The sequence below is a fragment of the Meleagris gallopavo genome, chromosome 3 (genome assembly GCF_000146605.3).
Source record: "Meleagris gallopavo isolate NT-WF06-2002-E0010 breed Aviagen turkey brand Nicholas breeding stock chromosome 3, Turkey_5.1, whole genome shotgun sequence".
In the NCBI taxonomy this organism is placed as follows: Eukaryota; Metazoa; Chordata; class Aves; order Galliformes; family Phasianidae; genus Meleagris; species Meleagris gallopavo.
This window is the reverse complement of record NC_015013.2, coordinates 44,271,769-44,292,669: the sequence shown is the minus strand read 5'-3', so window position 1 is coordinate 44,292,669 and position 20,901 is coordinate 44,271,769. Positions and strand designations below refer to the sequence as shown.

General features: G+C 38.4%; 1 protein-coding gene across 2 annotated transcripts; it reads right to left on the bottom strand.

The window, feature by feature from the left end:
* Positions 1 to 421: 421 nt before the first annotated feature.
* On the bottom strand, positions 422 to 20,445 carry LOC104910264 (piezo-type mechanosensitive ion channel component 2-like). Of its 2 annotated transcripts, XM_019613947.1 has the most exons (13): positions 20,204 to 20,445; positions 13,867 to 14,034; positions 11,474 to 11,866; positions 10,077 to 10,335; positions 9,396 to 9,578; positions 8,955 to 9,207; positions 8,115 to 8,247; positions 7,501 to 7,648; positions 7,188 to 7,402; positions 4,835 to 4,993; positions 3,479 to 3,626; positions 987 to 1,175; positions 422 to 544 (listed from the first exon to the last, which is right to left on the bottom strand). In XM_019613947.1, the coding sequence occupies exons 1-13, from the start codon at positions 20,428 to 20,430 to the stop codon at positions 437 to 439; spliced, it is 2,583 nt and encodes an 860-aa protein (XP_019469492.1). In that variant the 5' UTR covers positions 20,431 to 20,445; the 3' UTR covers positions 422 to 436. The 2 variants fall into 2 exon arrangements, with proteins under 2 accessions (XP_019469492.1, XP_010707056.2); XM_010708754.2 differs by lacking the exon at positions 13,867 to 14,034.
* Positions 20,446 to 20,901: the final 456 nt, after the last annotated feature.

The window sequence follows — 20,901 nt, the reverse complement described above, 5'->3', positions numbered from 1 at the left end:
CCCTGCACACAGCAGGGGGGTTGAAACTAGATGATCACTGTGGTCCTTTTCAACCTAAGCCATGCTATGATTCTGTGATCAGCACAAAATATAAGTGACTGTGCAAACATTATGCCAACCCTTGCTGTTGTGGATTGGCAGACATAATTAGGAGGCACAAGACACCTTGCACCTCTTAATAGTTTTCCCATTTTTATTAAAATTGTACTCTGTCTTTTGTTAAGCATCTTTCAGCGTGGAAAGATGTCTGCAATTGATATGGCAACTTGAAACTGTTGAGTTTCAAAGTAGATCACGATTACAATATTACTGTTATAACTCCTGAGCTATTTGGTAGCATCTAGTATTAAAAAATGTTAATTCTTGAATGGGCTAGAACAAACCACACAAAAAGCCTCCATAGAAACATGCATATATTTTAAAATAATGAAGTAGTCTACATTTCACTTACAGTGTTACCCCTATAGCTTCCCAGAAATGCACTGAAACCAGTCTGATTCAAATCCACGAGCTGACTCTGCTGAGCACTCATTGTAAAAATAGGCTGGGAAACAAAAGAACACACACTTATCACATTTACTTCACATCAGCTGCTACACAGACAGTACAGCATCCTGTGCATCACAGTCCACCAATCCAACAGAAGGCTATGAATGTATTCTGCTAAGAAGGAAGCTACCTCCACTTAATTATCTCACATTCACCATGGGGACCTGCAGGCAGTTACTTGAGTCTCCCTGATGTAGGGTAATTTATTCAGATTAAACTGCCAGTTGGTTCTGCTTTTAACTGGCAAGTGAAGATAATATTTTACATCAATTATGAACTGATGTTTTTATACCCAAAAGGGATCACACATGAGAGTTTGAGTGTTCTCTTGCATAAGCCAGGAGAGTTTCAGTTGGAAAATGCAATGCATAGAATAAGGAACAGTGCAAGGAAATACAGTGCAAAAACAGACTTCATTTGGTCTGTTTCTTTGTTACCTGATAACCTCCTAGAGTTATTGTGATTGATACATCTAGAGGCTTGTTGGTGATGCCTGCAACAGATTTGATTAAAGACATGAAGAGCAGTGGGAACCAGACAATACAAATCAGCAAGACGATAATCATGCCACCCATTCCATACTTCACAACTTTCTTTTTCTTCTGGCCTCTTGGTTGGGGATATCTCTGCAAAAGCAAACAGCAACACAGTAATGTCTTTTTCATCAGTGAAACACTTGGTATTACTTGATCGGCGAATGAATCTTAAGGACTCCACTCTCCTGCTGTCATTTCTTACCCATCTTTGGGCCAATTATTTTGAGATTTTTTTGCCAAACCTCTACAGGCACTGAATTTTGGCAACTATAGAGAAAAGTGCCAAACAAACCCATTTCAAGTATGTATCTGGTGTGAAAAATATCGTAAACCTCTCTCTTGTGTTGATTCTTCGCAACCATAAAGATGGGAAAAATTGGGTAATTTGAATGTTTAATCTCAAACAGCATAAACATGAAATTTCAGGAAACAAACAAAATAATAGCAGCAACAATATTTACTCAAAACAGCAGGAAGATAATGACCCCCTACCAAACAAAGAAACAAACAACAAAAACAAAACAACCAAACAACAAAAACAAAAACCCAACCCCAAACTCCACGATTTTGGGAAAGACCAGTTTTCTTGGATTTTTCTTTCTGAAATATTTTATCACAAACTTCATTAAGGCAGAATTTCCATCATAGAGCTTGAGATGCTGCAAACTATTTTGGGGAAAAATATATTCCTTTCCCAGCAGCTGACATGTATAATCAGTAGAACTGTTACTGCAGCATTCTACAGACATTTTGCAGCTCACACACAGTGTTGCTAAGACTTGTTCACCCCCGTTATTGTCCTTATGATTGAATACTTCCATAGTGTTCCCATCCTGTAAAATGCCTTATCACAACTCTAAGTTACTGTGGTGTGTTCTCTTACAAGACTGAACACTGCAGGGTGTTTTAGGATCTTGCCTTTCACACACTGCATACTACACATGCAAAATAAATATGCAGTGAATTGTACTGCACCTCATACACGTGCCAGGAATTTGGCTTCAGGAAATTGTTCTTGCTTTCCAACACGAATCCATAAAGCCCTCAGAGAGTATTAGATTTGTAATACAATGCTATATTTAAAACAAATTAGCTACTTTTCAAAAGCATCGTATCAAAACATTTGTCTTGCACTGCAAAATACTGTTTTCATTAAAATATCATATCAAGATTGCCCAGGGACATATTATTTGTCTGTATGAGATTAGTTCAGGCACCTTTAACGCTGTTACAGAACAGCTCAGAGTCTCTGAGAGCCAAAGAACTTAAGCACACCACTCAATGTGAGGAGACAGGGAATTAAATAAGAAAACAGCACTCATAAAGTTGTTGGTAGTTATGTTGCTACATGGCACTAGCACACACATGCAAGCTTAGACTTGGAGGTTCTATGCTAGATGAAATGCAGAGCAATACTGTTGCAGAGTGAAAAAATGCAGTATGATGGACGGTCAGTGTAGAACAGGATTATTATTTCCAGCCTCCTGAAGCCTCTGGTGATGCTCTATTCATGGCAGAAAGGTAAGCCATACTGAGAAAGCCTATCTATGAGATTTGTGTCCGCTTCACTTCTGAGTCAATTTAACTGACATACTTGGAAGGTAAATGCAATTAGGAGATGGGATTATAGTAAAAGCAGTAATACATCAGTAACACTTAAAAACACATCTGTTTCATTGCAGATGGACAATTTCTGACTAGTTGGGTCACTCTTAAAAGAACGCTTAATTTCTTTTTCAAATTGGCAAAATAAGCAAGCATATGGTTGCAATCTTTATAGCAGTTATGAGGAATCCAGAATTTGCAAGTTTAATTTGAGCTGAAGCTTAAATGATTTTAAGAGACTGAAATTTTAGTCAAACAAATGGGGGGTTTATCTGTTTTCCTGCATTCTTTCTGGATGTGCGGGAACTCTCTCAGAATAAAGGAACCAGCTAACTTCCCTCTGTATTTACATGAAACATTCCTGAGACCTACACCGTGGAGGCATGAATTCTTCCTTGACACAACTTTTCTTTGGAGCTGCAACTTCCCTGCTACTGTGGGTTAGTCATTTAAGTAGTTATGGATAATGAGAATATGTGAATACTGAGTCTTTCACTCCTGGCCTTGAAATTCAGGCATACAATTAAACTAGCAGCCACATGTTTGTGGAATTCATCTCAATGGTGGAAAAATCAGGCACAAAGGAAATTGAAATTTCACTTGCACTGACTGTCAGCTAACATAAAGAACCCAACAGTCTGAATATTTCTGAACATGAGCACCAGGTGTATCTGCTAGCAATCTGCATTTATGGTGGATTTCCAAATTATTTAGGGACTTGTGATTACTTTCCTTCATTTCTGCACAGGGGAGAGGAGGTCTGGATCACTCATATGGATCTTCCTCACCTTTTCTGACTCTCGCCAGCACTTCAGGATGAATATATGAGCATAGATATCTTCAACACAGATCCAGCTGGAAAGACTGAGAGTGGTATCTGTCCAAACCCAGTCCATTACGGCTCTCAGCTCAGTCAAAAATGGAACCAGGCGGAATCTGAAGGGAGACCATAGCAGATAATAAAAAATGGAGGATTAAATAAGCATAGTAAGCATAGTAAGCGTATGTGCCAGAAAAAGAAGAACAAAATGAGTACTAAAAAGCAGTTTAATTGGAAATTATGCAATCATATCATGAGACACCATGGCTAATACTGGTGTTTTAAAGGTGATACATTTTGCCACAGCTCACATTCCCTTTGGATCCCTTGTGAGGCCATAAATATGCTTTGGCACCATTATACCCAGTAGTAGCTGTGTATGAGATACTGACACAACAGAACAAGACAGACTTCCTGTGTAAACAAATTCTTCTACTCTGGGAGCACAGAGGAACATGGCCTTTCTGCAGGATGGTGGGACTTCATTTTATATCTCTTTATCCCAAGTGGTACACTGCCTTCCTACAGTAGATGGATACTCCTCAATTGCATACAGGACTGAGCTTCATGACTCAGAATTAAGCAGCAGAAGAAGGTGGGCTAACAGGAAAGCAACATGCACATAGCAGCTTTTCAAAGTGCATCCTTTAGTACTTCCACATTTTTCTGCTTGGCCAGGTCATAAAGACTGCTTCATGCGAAGAAAACTTTCTTCAACTTTTCCTGTTGGAATGACATAAGCCCATACTGAAAATATTTGGAAGGGCTAAGATTATTCCAGGTTTTCTGTGAAATACTTATATGCTTTGCTGTCTGTTACTCGCACCAACACTTCTAAAGAGCTTCAGATGTGCAGCACTTTACAAAAAGTACAGAAAATAAACTTTTTTTTCTAAGTGGAGATTTGATTTCCCCTGTTACTGTCTGTCTCTTTATTCTCCTCCCCACTTGCAGAGGTAGAGCCTGTAGGCCTGCTTCAATTATCTCTTTTGGAATTTGATGCCTTACTACTTTTTGGGACAGCAGAACAAATAACATTACCTATTTCTACCAGGGCATATCTTTGTATCTGACTGATATCTGTCAGACTGATAACTCAGACTTCTAGCTTCAGGGTAGGAGACTGATATTCCTGACATTTGTGTTCCTGAAATTGTTTTTTCCGGACTACAGCGGACATGTGGCACATACAGAGGAATATGCTGTGCAAGATTTACTGTTTCATTTCCAATAACTTGAAAGAAAAGTCACGAACAGTCCCAGCATCAGAAAAAGGGTCCTCATCTTAAGGAAGACTGCAGTAGGGCAGTAGGTTTAGACTTACCCTTGAAATAAGAACAGGTTCACATAGTTATAACTTTTTGTGAGGAAGTTGCCAAGAACACGAGTTGGATATCCGCAGCGTATCTGATATGCTGATAAGCCAAAATAAACACATTTCACAAAATACCAGAGCTGGGCAACAGTGTTCTGGCTAAATTTCCTGTAATGGAAAAGACAAATAAAGGAAAATTATGAGCATCATATCTGTGTAAGACCAAATTAGCTTGAAATGTTTTGAGCTCCTGGCAGCTTCCCTTTCCTGAGAATATGTGAAAAGCCTTTGGCCTCTGACCTCAGTGCACTGGTGACACAGTATTTGAAAGAATTTGGATGAGGAAGTCTATAAACAGCATCTATAGTCACCTCGGGGTCACAGGGAAGAGAATGGGAACAGCATCTCAGCTCTAGAGGTGTCTAGCCACACCACATGAGTCTCAACAATGACACATCTCCCATGAGTCATGGGTTGATACTGCTTTTTCTTCACTTTTCAGAGAGCTAACATTGGCAATGATTACAAAGAGTTAATGGATATTTTTATTCATGGACGTACATCCAATGCCACGGACTCATACAAGAATTTAGGTTTGTCTTTGAAGACCATCTTTTCCATCAACTCTTGCTTGAATAGAGTCTAATTACACCTAATCATTCAGGAGCCTGTACAGTTCTAAATATCTCTGAGAATATAGATCTCACAATCTGTCTCTGCAACTTGCTCCAGTGCTTGACTGTCGGCCCAGTGAAAAGATTTGTTATCGTATCTAGCTGGAATTTCCTTTTCTCCAACTTGTGGCCTCTTGCTTTATCAAGGTGCATCTCTGACAACAGCTAAGCTTCATCTTAATGCTCTCCTAATAGTTAGGTGAAGAGAAGTCATCATCTTCTGCAGGCTGAATTTATTGCCTTAACCTTTCCTCACACACCATAGGCTTCACCCCTGACTATCTTAGTTAACATTTACTACAGCCCAGCTTCTGACTGTAGTAGCCTAATAACATACTAGAACTTTATGATTGACAGGCTTTGTAAATCAGACATGACCCACTGTTTTCAATCACATCCCACAAAATTATTGTGATTAAAAAAATTCGCATGGGCTTCTAAGAATCAGCATGACTTATAAAGAACACAGAAATTTCAGATGCAGATTTGAGATTAACAACATGAGATAAATATTTCATGAGTTCACACAAAATATCAAAATGATTTTATTGCTCTTTCTTTAAAGTGTCCAAATAAAGTTAAAAGTTTCATCTCAATTTTCAGTGCTCAGTGGATAAGAGATCCACTTGAAAAATAAATTCTTAAAAACAGGGGTGCAATTATTACTGTACTGAGGAAAAAGAAAACAATCCTTTTTTAAGAGGAAAATTCTCCCTCTTTCTTTTTTTTGTTTTTTTCTTTTTTTGGGGGGTGGAGGGAGTTAGGCTGTACGTTATGTCCATATTTTGTTTTTTACCTGTGAAATAACTGTTTACAAAATGAATTGTGTTTAGATGACACAGACTAATTTCCTACACTGTTAATGGAGTAAGGCAATTATGTAAGTCCTAGGGTGGAGTTAGCCAAGAGCTAAAGAGGGAAGAGTAATATCTCTGCAGTGAAGATTGCTTTGAGCCATGCAATGAGAAATGTTAGATTTTCAAGTCTATCTGATCATGGATGTAATAAAAGATTTCATGCAGCAGGCTACAATATCCACACCACCTCTAGAGCCTTGTGGCAGAACATGGGGAGAACTGCTCTTCAGAAGAGACGTGGCATTTAGACCTTCATCTCTAGAAGGATCAAGGAGATTTAAATTCACATATTCCAAAAGAGCACCAAGTTATAGGTTACTCTGAGAGACACATTTCCCACTAAGTCGTCTAAATCAGTGTGCAGCCAGAAAAACAAGGTTTCTCTTGAGAAACTAGGGCATAGAGGTAGGACTGCATGGCCCAGGTAGGAGGAGAAAGGAATAAAATTCTCACCACTGCTCCTAGGAATACTTCAGTTTGTATCTAGAAACTCATAAAGGATATAAAACAGTCTAGGGAGTAGGGAACTGAACTAGAGGCCAACATTCTCTGTTGAGTATTCAGTTATAGGCCAGTTTTCTCTCACCTGATTTGTTTTTGAACTAAGTTGAGAATATTTTGTTACATACTTGTACAATCTAGTTCCTTCCTCCTCAAATTTACATTGGCCACAGCTATTGCTGTGGAAAGGCACTTTGACATTCTGTTTAGGAACAAGACCAAAAAGAAATTCGTTCATGATTCCAAAGCTTAGCTATAAGTATTTCAAATTCATATTCAAATAACTTGGTAAAGTATCAACGAATATTGTATGATTACAAGGGTTTATACCTTTCTGTCACTCCAGGCAAGATAAAGAACATCCAGAAATGAATCCCAAAAACGAGGATGACCTGGAAGATAACCTTTCCCATGACAGTCTTTTTGAGGTAGAGCGCTCGGTCTACCACCATGGTACCAAACTGAATGAGCACCATCACCAAAAATGCCTCTGGAACCTGGTCCTCTGATAATGAAGAGGTAATATCTGCTGCTGCAGAGTGTTTCTGAAAAGAAAAAATAGAGTGGTTGAGGAAGAACAATCACATGCAATTATGGCAAGGCTCCCAACCACGGATTTACATAGATGCCCTATGTGACATACCCCAAAAGCCCAAAATCCAAAGACAATGATGATGAAGTCCACTGTATCTGCCAGGAACATCAGCACATATACATCAGTCACTGCACTGTAGTCTGGATGAATAAGATTGTAGAAAAATTGTCTGATGGGCACATACACCTGGAGTGTCCTAAAACAACAATGACCACAATGTGATTTAAGAAAGCCGTAGCCTGTATTGAATAAGAGTGACTGGAGGTGATATGAATAATACTTGTAAAAATTCACTTCTATGCTTCTCTGACAGCTTTCATAAACTTCACAGGCACCTGTGTGTCCCTTTCTGCTAAAGCATCGTAATAGCATTTGTTCAGTAGAAATATGCATAGTCACCCAAGCCAGTTCACATCGGATGTTTATAACCTTTCATCAGATAGACGAACACCCTTGCAGTGCCGTTTGAACCTCTGCTCATTTGTCTGAAGTTCAGTTGGTGTGACTTAAGAGAGAAAGCATCCCAATATTATGAATAATACATATATCCATTCATCCATTTGAATTAGCAGAAGTAACCTCCACTCTTTAAAACATTTTACTCCATTAGTCAGCTGTTTGGAACCTCCCCGCAAGCCCACCCAACTCCTCACACTGCTCACTTTTTAATTGTAAAGGCCTTGGCTTTGATCATTTGTTCTCGAAACTTTTCCATAAGAAGTTCCTTCCTAGATTTTTGCTTGATGCTTAGCACACTGCTTCCTTTCTGACTGCTGTTTCTTGTACTGGTACTTCCTGAGAAAAAGGGGGAGGGAAAGAAAAGAGAAAGAAGCTAATTCAAAATCAAAGCTTAAGTGCAAAAATTAGAAAGTAAGAGATATGGAGAAATCTACCTCATACCTAAGTTCCTCACACAAAAGATGCTTGGAAATAAATTCTTACGGTAATTTATTTCTGATATTTTAAAACCTTGAAAACATTCAGTTACAAGTTCTAGAAGAGTGATAAAAGCAAAAACTTGACTGATCAGACTCGGTCATCTCAACTGGAACTATACATTCAGGCATTCAGGCTACTGCAAGCCTTTCTTTTTCACTAGATGGGAAAGGTAATCCACTTTAACATCCTTAACCAATTTTTTTTTTTCCACTTCAACTTCCATTGAATGTAAATATGAAAAATACATGTGCTTTGAATTCCCTCTAGCTGAGGATTATGCTAAACCAGAAATTCTGGATCTGGGCCACACTGGACATTCCTTTCCCAGCTTTTGGATAATGTCATTTTAAAAACATAGTGAATCACAAAGTACAGCTCTTCATGTGAACTTTAAGAAGGTTTGGAGTATGTTCAAACACAAAGATGTTTTGCTTCATATCCTATTTCCTCACTGAGGAGCAACAGTATTCAGTAGTTTCTGGGTTCTCCACAGCAAAAGGCAGTATGACCTTAAGGGAATTGAACATTTGCTTTTCAAGTTCCCAAGATGCCACAACATTTACCTCTCTTAGATCTGTGTGAGGAGAAGCTGGATCTGTGAGAAAGCTGTGAAGCACTGCTGGAGCTCTTTCTCCTGATTGCTGTCTGCTGCTCAGGGAAGTGGACATGGATGGACTCCACTGATGCTGCAAGATTGACAGACTTCAGAGACCCAGAAGAGTCTCTCCTGCCTCCTGGCAGAGAAAGCTCATCATCAGTATCTCCTTTATTACTGGAGTTGTCCCCTTTCTCATCTTCATCCCACAGTCCATGGCACTAGTGGAAAAAGAAAAGGAGAGCATTTCAAATTTGTACTTACTGTATTTACGTGTATTTATGTCACAGTGTTTATTGCAGGCATTTATCGCAGTGTTCACCAGAGACAATAAATTCATGGTGTTGAAATATAGCTCGAATGACTAAAAAATTAAATACAAAATAAAAATCACATGCACTCAGCTCACCTTTAAAATGGATCTGTGGAAAAATAAAGCAAGGAGCTGAACAAGATCATAGTGCACATAGCCCTCTTTCTTCTCTATCCCAATAATATTGGGTGGATGATAAGGTTTATCTTTTGTGTAATCCACATATTTATTCCAAGGAAAGAAGCCAAACTGGAAGAAGTACTTGATGACAATGGCTACCTGTTCAGAAACACAACACACTTTGGGTGTTTTCTAAGCATGGCAGCCTCATAACATTAAGAAAGAAATAAGACAACTTTGTCAGCTTTGTGAGACGATTAGCAAACACTCATTAAAATAGAGGAACAACAGTTTATGTTTCTTGAGTCATAAGGCCATTAAGGACTAAATTCAGCATTTACCAACTCAGTGGTACTGGAGATGCCACAGGCAGTGTATACTTGATTACCAGCTATACAGTAGCTATTTGTAAATGGATGGTTTTTGTGATAACTGCTTTACATGCCAGAAAGGATGTTGTCCACAGCAGTGAAGAAAAACACGAACGAGATCTTTTCATACCATAGACGTTGCTAAGGACTGAGCAAACATTTAAATTAACAGAAAAGGCCAAAGGCTACTGGATCTTAGACATCAGAAACAGAAAAGAGACCATGCAAAGCTTACAGCTTAACATTTCTATCTCTCACATACAGGGTTGCAAAAACAGCAGCCTACCTCAGTGTAGACAATGGCAGTCATCCAGAAACGTTTGCTTGGTCGAGGAACAGACAGCATGGCCCAAAGGAAGATAAGGATGGGCAGCACCAGCGTTATCATAGAGGCAGAGATCATGTGGTTAAGGATGATCACAAAATAGCAAACCATTTCTGACCGGGCCACCAGAGTATTGTACAAGGCATAAATAAGAAGCAAGACTCGAGGCTGACCAACATAGAATTTCTCTGATTCCTCTAGTTCATCATCATGAAACATCCTGTGAAAAGCAGAGAAGTGCAAATGAAATTCACAACAGCTGCTGTTAAAATTGATACTATTTTCCCTTTTGAAAAGTTACAACATTCTGTTGGTGACCACAACAGGGGGGAAAAAAAAAAAGATGGGATTTAGTATTATAATCAAATAGCCTGAATCTAAGCTCTCAGAATTTATACCAGAATAATTGGAAGTGCTCTTCTGTTGTTTTTTAATTAATCTGCTCAAATAAACATAAAAGTCAGAAAGAAACTATTATATAAATTTCACATAATCAGTTCTCTTATCTTTTCTTAAGGAGTGCCCTAGTGTAAAAGGAGATTTAGCTGGAAATCCAAAAGAAGCATGGACAGTCAGAATAAAGGATTCCACATCTACAAAATCAGATCTGTGCCTCTCCTTTCTAGATGCTGCCAGGTTGAAAAGTGATTTAAGATTTTGCCCTTGAATTCGTAGAATCATGGAATTGCTTGGGTTGGAAGGGACATGACATTACAGGTCGTCTTATCCAGCTCCAACTTCATGGAAGCTGTTCCTCGGTTGAGCCAGGCCAGAAAGCAGAGGAAGAACAGTGACACCACCTGAAACCACTAGCATTACTCACTGTGTTGCCTGAGGGGCAAAGAGGGAGCATCTTTATCCCTTAGGAAAGCACTCAGAAAAGTGATCTCTCTACACAGCCCTCATATCCTACTGACTTAAACATACACTCTGTCAAAGGTCAGAGTTTCCTTAATAGTAATCCAAAATAATTAAAAGAAAAACATTTTCCCAGATAGCCCTGGAAGAAGCTTATTTGAAATCACAGCTGTCTGCAGAAGAGAAGCCCTGTTCTGTTCACAAGGAATGTTTAGAAAAGCTCTTGACCCCATTACTGTTAGACTACAGAAATCTGATGCTAATTGGAACAATTAGCTATGGTATCTAGGGAGAAAACACAGAATTTTTCCAAAATGTATTTGAATCATTTTAGAAATCTGTAATTAGAACAACTACACAGGAAATGAGCTTCTTCCTTTGAATCAAACTTAGCACAAGGTCTGTATCAACAATATTGCCTTGTGTCGAGAGAAAAAAGAGAAAAAAGTCAAAACTTCACAAACTGGGACCAAAAATTTCACCCACTCCAAGGTCCTTACTTGTTCAGAAGCAGCTCACTAGCCGTTAGCTCATGCGTCAATGGAGGGAGAATTGCATCATTAAGTCTGTCCGTCCGACTGTCATCTGGGCTCACCATCATGAGACTCTTTCCAGCTGAGTCATCTGGGGAGCCAAAAGGAAGATGTTCAAAGCTGACAGCTTTGCTATAGGAAGGTGGTGCCTCTGCATTGCTGTCCACAGTGGAGTACAATGGCACATCGGTGTCAGGAGTATATGCAGCTCCTTCTGAACCCAGGCTATAATCTTCCACCTCTTCTTCATCCTGCCTTGAAGCAGAATGAGCTCCTTCCTCTTCGTGCTCTCCTTCTACCTCCTCAATGGTTTCTGTCGTCCCCTGACGAGAATAGAGCATCGTGACCTGTGTAGGCTCGCTGTCAGGGGCAGGATGAAGAGATGAAGAGAGAGAGTTGAGTCTTATGAGGGTCTTCACCAAACAACATTTGTTAATTGTACCTTTATGTAGACAGCTGAGCAACGCCACTGCACTCCCAGGCCCTCAAAGTTCACATAATTCAATATGCTCTCTTCTGACACAGATGGACCCTCAGGGTCCATTTGCCTCTGAATAGCATGCCAATGAACCCACTGTGCCTCCCTCTCTTTCCACACCAGGAAAGGAGAAATTGTCATTACTAAGGGAAACTACACCAGTTTTCTGAAAGCAGTTCAAATACTCTGATCAGAATCAGAACTTCTATTACATTTATTTAAGCATGCTCCGTGGTGAACAATAGACAGCTGTCATTTTCCTTCTAAACATGGTGCTTTTAACAAGCCTATGGTCTCTGTATATACCTGGAAAACCGATTGAAAACTCACATCACGTCTGTTCTATGAACAAGTAAATTGCGAGCATGGAGAAATACAATCCAGAGTACAAAGCTGTTCCAGTAAAAGGGTATCTTGCTTACCTTCAGATTGCCCTATGTTCTTCATTACAGTCTTCATTTTTTACCTTACCTGCCTGCTTTTCTTCCATATGGGGCTATTTTCTTTTTCAGCTTCTCAAGTCCATAATCACTTTCTCTCCTAACGCTCTCTGCTCTGCAACACAGCTGATGTAAATTCATGCAGCTTGATGACTCCAGATGGGAATCTGGACACCATCATATTTTTACATATTTTTTGGCCTTGCTTTTACTCTTTTCTTTCAAGTATTTTGCCGTCTCTCCACTAGAATATGATTCTTTCTCTTTTTTTTCCATCTCCAAAGGTTAGACAAGAGGCATCAACATAGTGTCTTTTGTTAGCTGGATGTTCTTGCATCTCAATAGAAGCAAATCCAAACTTAACATAGCTCCAAGGAAATGAACGAGGCCATGATTTCACATAAATTAACATCTTTTAAGAAAAACCTGCACTGACTAAGCCAGTTGGCACTACCATCTCCTGCCAAAATCCCAAATAAAGTTCCATCTCTTTCCTTTTACTTCTTCCAAACTTATTGTGGACACGTGAGACAACTTTTAGTAAGAATTCCTAACATTGTTGGGATGTATGTTTTGATGTCCCTGTTAGCACTCAGTCTGGTTAAAAATGCTCAAAAACATAAAAACCCATCACTTCAAAACTGATCAACCCTGAAAATTTATAAACATCTGAAATTCTGAAAAAGAATGATCTAATATGCCTCAAATTTATATTTGCCTCATATTTATATTACTGGTCCAAACACTGTTTTTATTTCACAGTGTCATATAAATCCCTGAGCTTGACCTGCTAAGAAGTGAGTGAGTGGCTCTGAACTGCTGAACTGTTCTCTTCCACTGGATATTAATAATATTCACTATCTTTTCATTGTGATTTTCCTTTTATTAATTCCAACACCTTACAGACTGTAAATCAATGGTAAAGAAATCAAAACATTTAAAAATATTTCTTATGTGGGAGAAAAGCAGGAACTGAAAGAACAGTGCCAACACTTGCCTATCTTAGTTTCTAAAATTACACACCCAAGCCCATGTTTAGGATAACCGATTAGCTGAGAAACTTCACTTTCAGACTTCAGTTTCAATAAGAACAGCCATCAACCCGGTACCTCTGAAAATCAGAGGCTTTTTTTTTAACTGAACAAATACAGACTTAGGGGCCTGTTTTGGATAGCCATTTAATGTAATAGAATGGCTTTTAAAAATACGTGAATAAAGAATGAAAATCCAAAACGCAGAATAAGTGAAGTAACAAAGGAGAACTGGATTATGACTCTGAGTTTTAATCTCAAAATCATGCTCAACACAGAAAGCAGTTAAGCTTCCATTAACCATGCAAACCACTCTGTACACCACATATCTGCAAATGCAAATTTATATACACTGCAATAAGTATAATGGTATGGGTAAAGGAGTGAACAAAGCATGCATGAGTTAAGCACCTTGACACTATACTGCCACTGTCAGCTGATGAGGAGGACATATCCATGCTCTGCATTTTACGAAGCCTAGGTCGAGCGCGCTCACTTGTTTTAGGAACAGTGTCTGGTCCATCTAAATCATCAAGGGTTGACTGCCTTGAGAACAGCATGGTTGCTTCAGTGTAGCAGCTAGCAGCGCAAACAGTTATAAAGACAGTGTTAAATACAAATGATATTACTATACACAGTTCAGTAAATGAATGTGCTCGCCATGCAGCAAAACACAGACAAAAAGTTCAGAGAGAAGATAAGGATTTGCATAGTCATCATGTAAATAGTCATATTCATATAGGGGCTATAGAAGGCTAACACCCATATTTTCACTGTTTGAAGAGACATGAAACCAACACGACATAATACATAGTTTCTGGGTGCACCTAATTATCTATAAGCAACCTACCACAGATTTATTTTCTCCATTTCTCCCCCAGAATTTCCAAGCTCCCCCCAAATGTTTTGGGAAGTGACTTCCTCTGTACAAATTCTCTTTTATTAATGGTATGCTATGCTGAACCTTTTTACATAGGTACAAGCCAATTTCCTAAAAGAGCTCTTAAAATGTAATAAGTTTATATTCCACAAATAGAAAAATAGCTATGAGATATTGGCTAATCCTCTTTCCAAACTGAAGAGCCAAACCGGATATGTTACTTAGCCAGCAGATGCATGCCAAATATAACCTGCTCTGCATGGGATGGCTTTCATTTTGATATTTAGTAGTAAGCCATGATGATTCTTTCCAGAAGATCTCATTTATTTCAAACACAGCTTAAAAACTCTTTTAAAATCAGAAACATGTACATCTTGAAAGGATATGATAAACCCTTATCTCCTTTCATTTATCAAATACAATGGGACACCAGAGACACACACCATACACTGAGCATTTATGTGTTACTAGAGGAAAGAAGAACTGGATGAGTTATGAGGAAGAAAGTACATGTTTAAATACAAGCATATAACATAGCAGCAGGAAAGAAGCAGACGCAATTAATGACATATGGTAGGTAAAATAATTATTTCTCCTGTAAAAATCCTTGAAATACACAGATGTCTATGATGTAAGTTGAGAGACCTGATGTTTTAACACATGCAGTGACCTGCGTGAATGCCAGAACTAATGAGAGAAGAAAGGATCTCAAGGCGTAGGATTTACATTATACTTTTCATCTTTCTCTTGGTTCATCTGTGCACCTGAGCAACAGCAGTTGTGGATTGGCTTCCCTGGCAAACATTGAATGTGTCCAAAGCTCAAAGTATGGGGAGAGAGGTCACAAGGGAAGTACAATGGTATTTTCTGTGTAACTTCTGTCTTGCTAGCTTGAAATAAAGAGAAAATTGCTGGCAAAAAGTTACACAGTTGTAATAAAGCAAAAGGAGAGGGAAAAGGCTAAGTATGTGCAGCAAAGTACTTATTCTTAATCCTACATATACTAATGGTCTTGGACAGAATGGACAGAGGTAAAAGAATACTTTGCTCCTGGACAAAAAATACTACCAGGACACCAAAAGTACTGCAAACCCTTTAATTAAAGTCAAGACTAATGGCAGAGGCATGACTGTCCTGTCATTTCATTTGCCTGAAACTCTTTACAAACCACTTTATTATGTGTTGTGCACACAAATGTATACACGAGTCCTCCAGACAAAACCTGCAGGGCTGTCCTGTCTGCATGGCACAGGGTTTTGATGGGGCAGCTTATGTGGGAATGGGAGATACATACTGGAAGTCTGATTCAGAAGAATGAAAGTCACTGAGAACTTTCTATTACATATGCACATAAGTGTTGCCGCCAGGTTGTACTATCAATAATGTTTTGGTGCTAAAGTATAGGAAGATGGCAGAGAGTAGATAATTTATTTTTGTAGACTGCCTTTATGCCTCTGTGCTACAGTATTGTTCACATGTCATTTTACGTCTCAAAAGTTGAGTTTATTATTTTAAAAAGCAACACCTCTTCCTAAGTATTTTAAAAGCAAGCATAGTCCATCTGGAACTTTCCAAGCACCTGAAGCAGAACAGCTACTGAAATCAAAGGGGCTTGTACCCAATCATATATTTTCAATGGAACACATTTCATCTGTCCTTCATAACAAGTGAGATCCAATCTGAGTCCCAGGAAAAGAAAGGTAAAAACTTTTGTTAATTGATACAAATTAAAAAATAGCCCAGATTTAGCCCTTTCAAAAATTTGGCTCAGGTAGCTATTTTAAATAGAGGAGAAAATAATCAGATGAAATACTAACTGAGCAGTTGCTCTAGAACTTTGACTATCTGGAGGTGCGTCTGAGATGACACCTGTATTACAATATGTATACTCTGTATAAACATCCTCGGGAACATGCTTCCAAACATGAACGAAATGAGAACTCCAGTTAAATGAAATGATTTACATTTGGGAGAGCTAACATTGACTTAGTGATTGACAATCACTTAAATTTAATCCAAGCATATTTTAGGATCACAGAATCACCAAGGTTGAAAGAGACCTCCAGAATCATCCAGTCCAACCATCCACCTATCACCAATATTTCTCACTAAACCATGCCCCTCAGCACAACATCTAAACATTTCTTGTTCACCTCCAGGGTAAGTGACTCCATCACATCCCTGGGCAATCTGTTCAAGTGCCTGACCAATCTTTCAGAGAAGTTTTTCCTAACATCCAACATGAATTTCCCCTGGTGCAACTTGAGGCCATTCCCTCCAATCCTATCACTACTTACATGGGAGAAGAGACCAACCTCTACCTCGTCACAACCTCCCTTCAGGTAGTTGTAGAGAGTGATCTTCCTGAGTGACTTTTCAAATTCATTAAGTTAGAGACCTTGAAAATTCTTAGCTTCTTGAAATCATTTAACAAATAGGAATTTAAAATCAAAGGTTCATTAAAAGCCCTGACCAAGTTAAGCTTTTTATATAAAATTTATCAGGTATCAATTTCAAATAGGGGTATATATAGCAGAGATGTTTTTATCTTGTGTGAGTGGGAAATTTACTTTATGACTTCTCTTCTGTTAAATTTATCCTTCCCAGAGATCTTAGTAGTTAAGAAATATACCTATAAATTTTTTTCTTTCTTATTCCATGATAGTTACTGACTGGCATTACCTTTACGAGCTAATATATTTTCTACACCTGACAGCAAAATGCCCAAACATTTCTTATCACACATGCTCCTAAGTCAGACCTGGGTCCAGACCCAAAATGAGACTCTCCTGTCATAGTTTCTCCTGCCTCCTAAGGCAAACTTCTCCAGCACTCTCTCCTGCATGCCCTTCTTTCTCCCATGGCGAGGGAAGCACAGATGAAAAATGGGGTCTGATAAGACCCCAACCACACCTATATAAGAGGGACAGGGGGTCTCACTTTTGACCCCTGTAAGGGCCTACACACAGCCAGAGCTGACAAATGCAGAAATTATTTGTGAAGGAATAGAAATGAATATAAACTGAGCCAAGTATAAAGCTCTGGATGGAAATCTGACCTTGATTCTGCCTCTGCCTTCCATTTCATAACTGTAGATCATGAAATCTACAAGCTATTTAACCTAAGAAGCAGCTCATCAGTCAAGGCTCTACCATGCTAGCTCTCAGTCTCTTCTGTTGGTGCTCATTGGAGCTTTTTAAGAAATAGCATGCGTATCTTCTCCTGTCCCATACACTGCACTTTGCCTTTAGAACACATGAAAATATTTATACATAAAAAGAAAGGAAGCAATCCCAATATGCATACTTCACCAAATCTCCAGCTAGTATACAATAAAAGCACTGTGGATAAGTAAGAGCTAAGTGTTCCCTAGTTTAAGAGAAAATCCTACAAAGGATAATCTGCAAAACTTCTTTTAGAGATATATGTAGTATGAGAACAACATCCCTGAATAAGACTTAGAAGCATCAGCTTAGAACTTCACAAGAAATGTACAGCTCCTGCAACTGATCAGGTGAATTATTATCCCTGTGAATTACCATTTGGAATCCACTGTTCAGAGCACTGAAGGCATACCTAAAGCACTTCTGGTCATAAAGAACATGTATTATTAAAATAGAATAGCTTCTCTGATTCTGAAGTCAAGTTTTATTTCCAAACTTGCCCATCTTACTCATACATCTAATATTTACAGCAGAATCTAGTGTAGGGCAACCAATGCATAATCAAAATAGTGGCTAGAAACCCTCTACCTTTTCCTAACGGTTTTCCATTGCAATCCTAGTTCAATGATCACAGAAACGCTTCAGTGAAAATTATTACTTTGAAATGCAGGATGTCCTCTTCTATTGTTTAGGCAATTTCAGAAAAATAATTCACTTGATAAACTTATATGAAATTTAAAAGACTTCACATTTCTAAACAAGCTCTTTTGTAATTCCAGGAAGGAACATGCAAAGGTGCCCTAATAGACATATGGCACAATCATTTAATCAACAGACCCATTTTTTGCTTCCTCTAATTACTGATCGTTAATATTATAGCAGATGTGGACAATTTGCAAATACTGACAGTGCAAGAATATAACCAGAAAGAGAATTCAAGAGAAGAGAAATCAGTTACAACATTGCTTTTGCTATTCCTGTGTTGATAGTTCCTGTGACATCTCCTGGGAAAACAGAAATGACAGCAACGTTTGCAACATTTGCTATATTTGCTTTTACTTCTCCTGTTGCATAGCAGCTCCACAGAATCACTGAATTCTCTGAGTTTGAAATTTGGAAGCATGGTGACAAATAAGTGATTATCCTGAAAAAAAAAAACCTAACTGGATACCATTTCATTGAATTTACACATAAAAATAGAAAGATTTGTCTTTGATTATAATTTATTTTGGAATTGAGTTCCCTTCATTTCTAGTTAAATTTCTTGCTAACACTGTTAAATGGTAATGTTAACTTCTTCTACCTATAGAAAACAGTGTGATCAAAACCTATTTAATGAAAGCAGGACTGCTATTAGTATTCCTTACTTAATTGAGACTGAACTTTGTGGAGTTAAATTCTGCCCTCCAGATATCCAACTGACTCCAAGTGAGCTGGTAATAGAATTTGGCTTTACAATTTTCTCATGTAATCTGACTCCAATAAAACTTTGAGACAAAACACAAAGGTGTTGCTTGGTTGGGTAGCTAGCCACCAAAAAAGATTTGCTAGGATTTGATGTTTTTACTGGAGTGAACCTCTCAAAGGCCAGTTTGTACTGTGGAGAGCAATTTGTGAATATTTTGTTGAAGCATAGTACTCACAGACAATCTCTTACACTTACTTTTCAATAACATCAGAAGGGAATGTAAGCCCTCATTATTTTTAGTCTGCTAACATGTACCCATATGTCATTAGTGAAAGCTGAGCATACATTACTGTACACAGAAGCTAATGAATCTGTAGGGTACATCAAAGAAAATGTGACACTGCTACACTTCAAAGAAGGACAGGACAGAGCAGAATGCAATGGGTTATGAAATGGCTTCATTTTCAAAGCCTTCCTTTCTACCCCTACCCCTCAAGATGCTGTTGCACAATTTCTGTGGTCTCTTAAGAGTCAAGAACACCAGGGACACAGTGGGAACATGCTGCCTCTGTAAGGGAAGGAAATGAACATGTGTGCCTCTGTGTGCATGGAGCAACAGGAACACTCAGTAGTTTTGGACAAGGACTTGACAGTATCTGTCTTCAGAAAAGAATGAGGAAGGTGGCTTTCATAAACAAATATGTTTGTTTGATGCACAAACTGCGTTGCTCTGCGGGACTGTAGTCATGTCATAGTAGTTAGGAAATCAGGCTCCACAGATGGTCTGTGGGTGTGAGAAAATGATTTTGTTCCCTCAAACCTCAAATCTCTCTCAATTCAAAGCCTTTTTTTTCTTTTTTTTTTACCTTGTGTGTAACAGAAAATAATCTATTTTCCAAAGGCAAAATATTCATAATGAATAACGGTGCTCCAAACTCCAGGCCTGAATTCCTAACACAATATTCCATAATCATACTCAGCAGTCTCTTATTTTCCATTACTTTTGACAAGATCAGAAGACCTGTCAATGACTCCTAATTCTATGGGAGTGGTGAGTGTAAAAACCACAGAAAGCAATGGTGCAGTGGAAAAGGACTTAAGTCATCTGCTTACAATCGAGTGCACCAGTGTAAAGGAGCAGTAACACATAGAAGAAATTTCATTATTCAAATGGCATGGATCAGTCAAAAGAAGTGTTCAACACTGATTGGAAAGTTCATGATACTAAAACATTATTTAAAAGTACATCTATTGCACAATCCCCCAGTTTCTCAAAAAACAGAATTAGCTGAATACCTGGAGATACTGTCTCGAGAAGCTGCTGAATCTAAACTATCCATTCTTTCAGATGTTTGCAAACCAGAAGCTTGCCCAGGATTTTTATCAATTGAGTCCAGTCCAGACTCCTTAGAAAGTTTCATCATATGGTTCTGGTAATACATATGGATGCTCTCCCGGGTAGGAACATTTCCCTGTGAAAGAGAGAAGAGGTAGAAGTACACAAGGGGCAAGGGGAGGTACATTCATCAAAGACTGTTCAAAAAGCTCAGCAGTGCAGATCATTTAGTGTGAAAATGAGGTATGAGCTGAAACCTATACATAAGGCTTCAGCAAATTTGAGACAGATCATTTAGACAGCTTCACTGAATCCAGGAACAATCATAGATCTTATTAGCAGCCAGTAGCAAATTTTTAAAACAGAAACAAATGAAACAGGTCCTGTGTAAATTGATCTAGACCTTCATTTGTTTCCCAAAATAAGAATTTGCTCATGAAGTATGGATATGTTTGAAAAACTGGGAAAATCATATTGATGATGGAAGCTATTTACACCTTTTAAGTGATTTCAAGATCACAAAAGGGTGGTTTTATTAACTGTCACCCCAAGGCTGGGCAAAGAATCAAGTCTTTCTGGCTATGGTAATGCCATAATGTCAGAATGCTAAGACATACAATAAGAATAAAACTTTTTATTCTTATTGTTTTTATAGCCT

Coding starts and splice junctions, on each gene's coding strand:
- LOC104910264 (XM_019613947.1), bottom strand. CDS start 20,430: ATGTACCTCCCCTTGCCCCTTGTGTACTTCTACCTCTTCTCTCTTTCA. Junction 9,208..9,395: donor TCCACAGATCCATTTTAAAG/GTGAGCTGAGTG, acceptor TTTTTCCACTAG/TGCCATGGACTGTGGGATGA. Junction 8,248..8,954: donor CTCACACAGATCTAAGAGAG/GTAAATGTTGTG, acceptor CCTTTTTCTCAG/GAAGTACCAGTACAAGAAAC.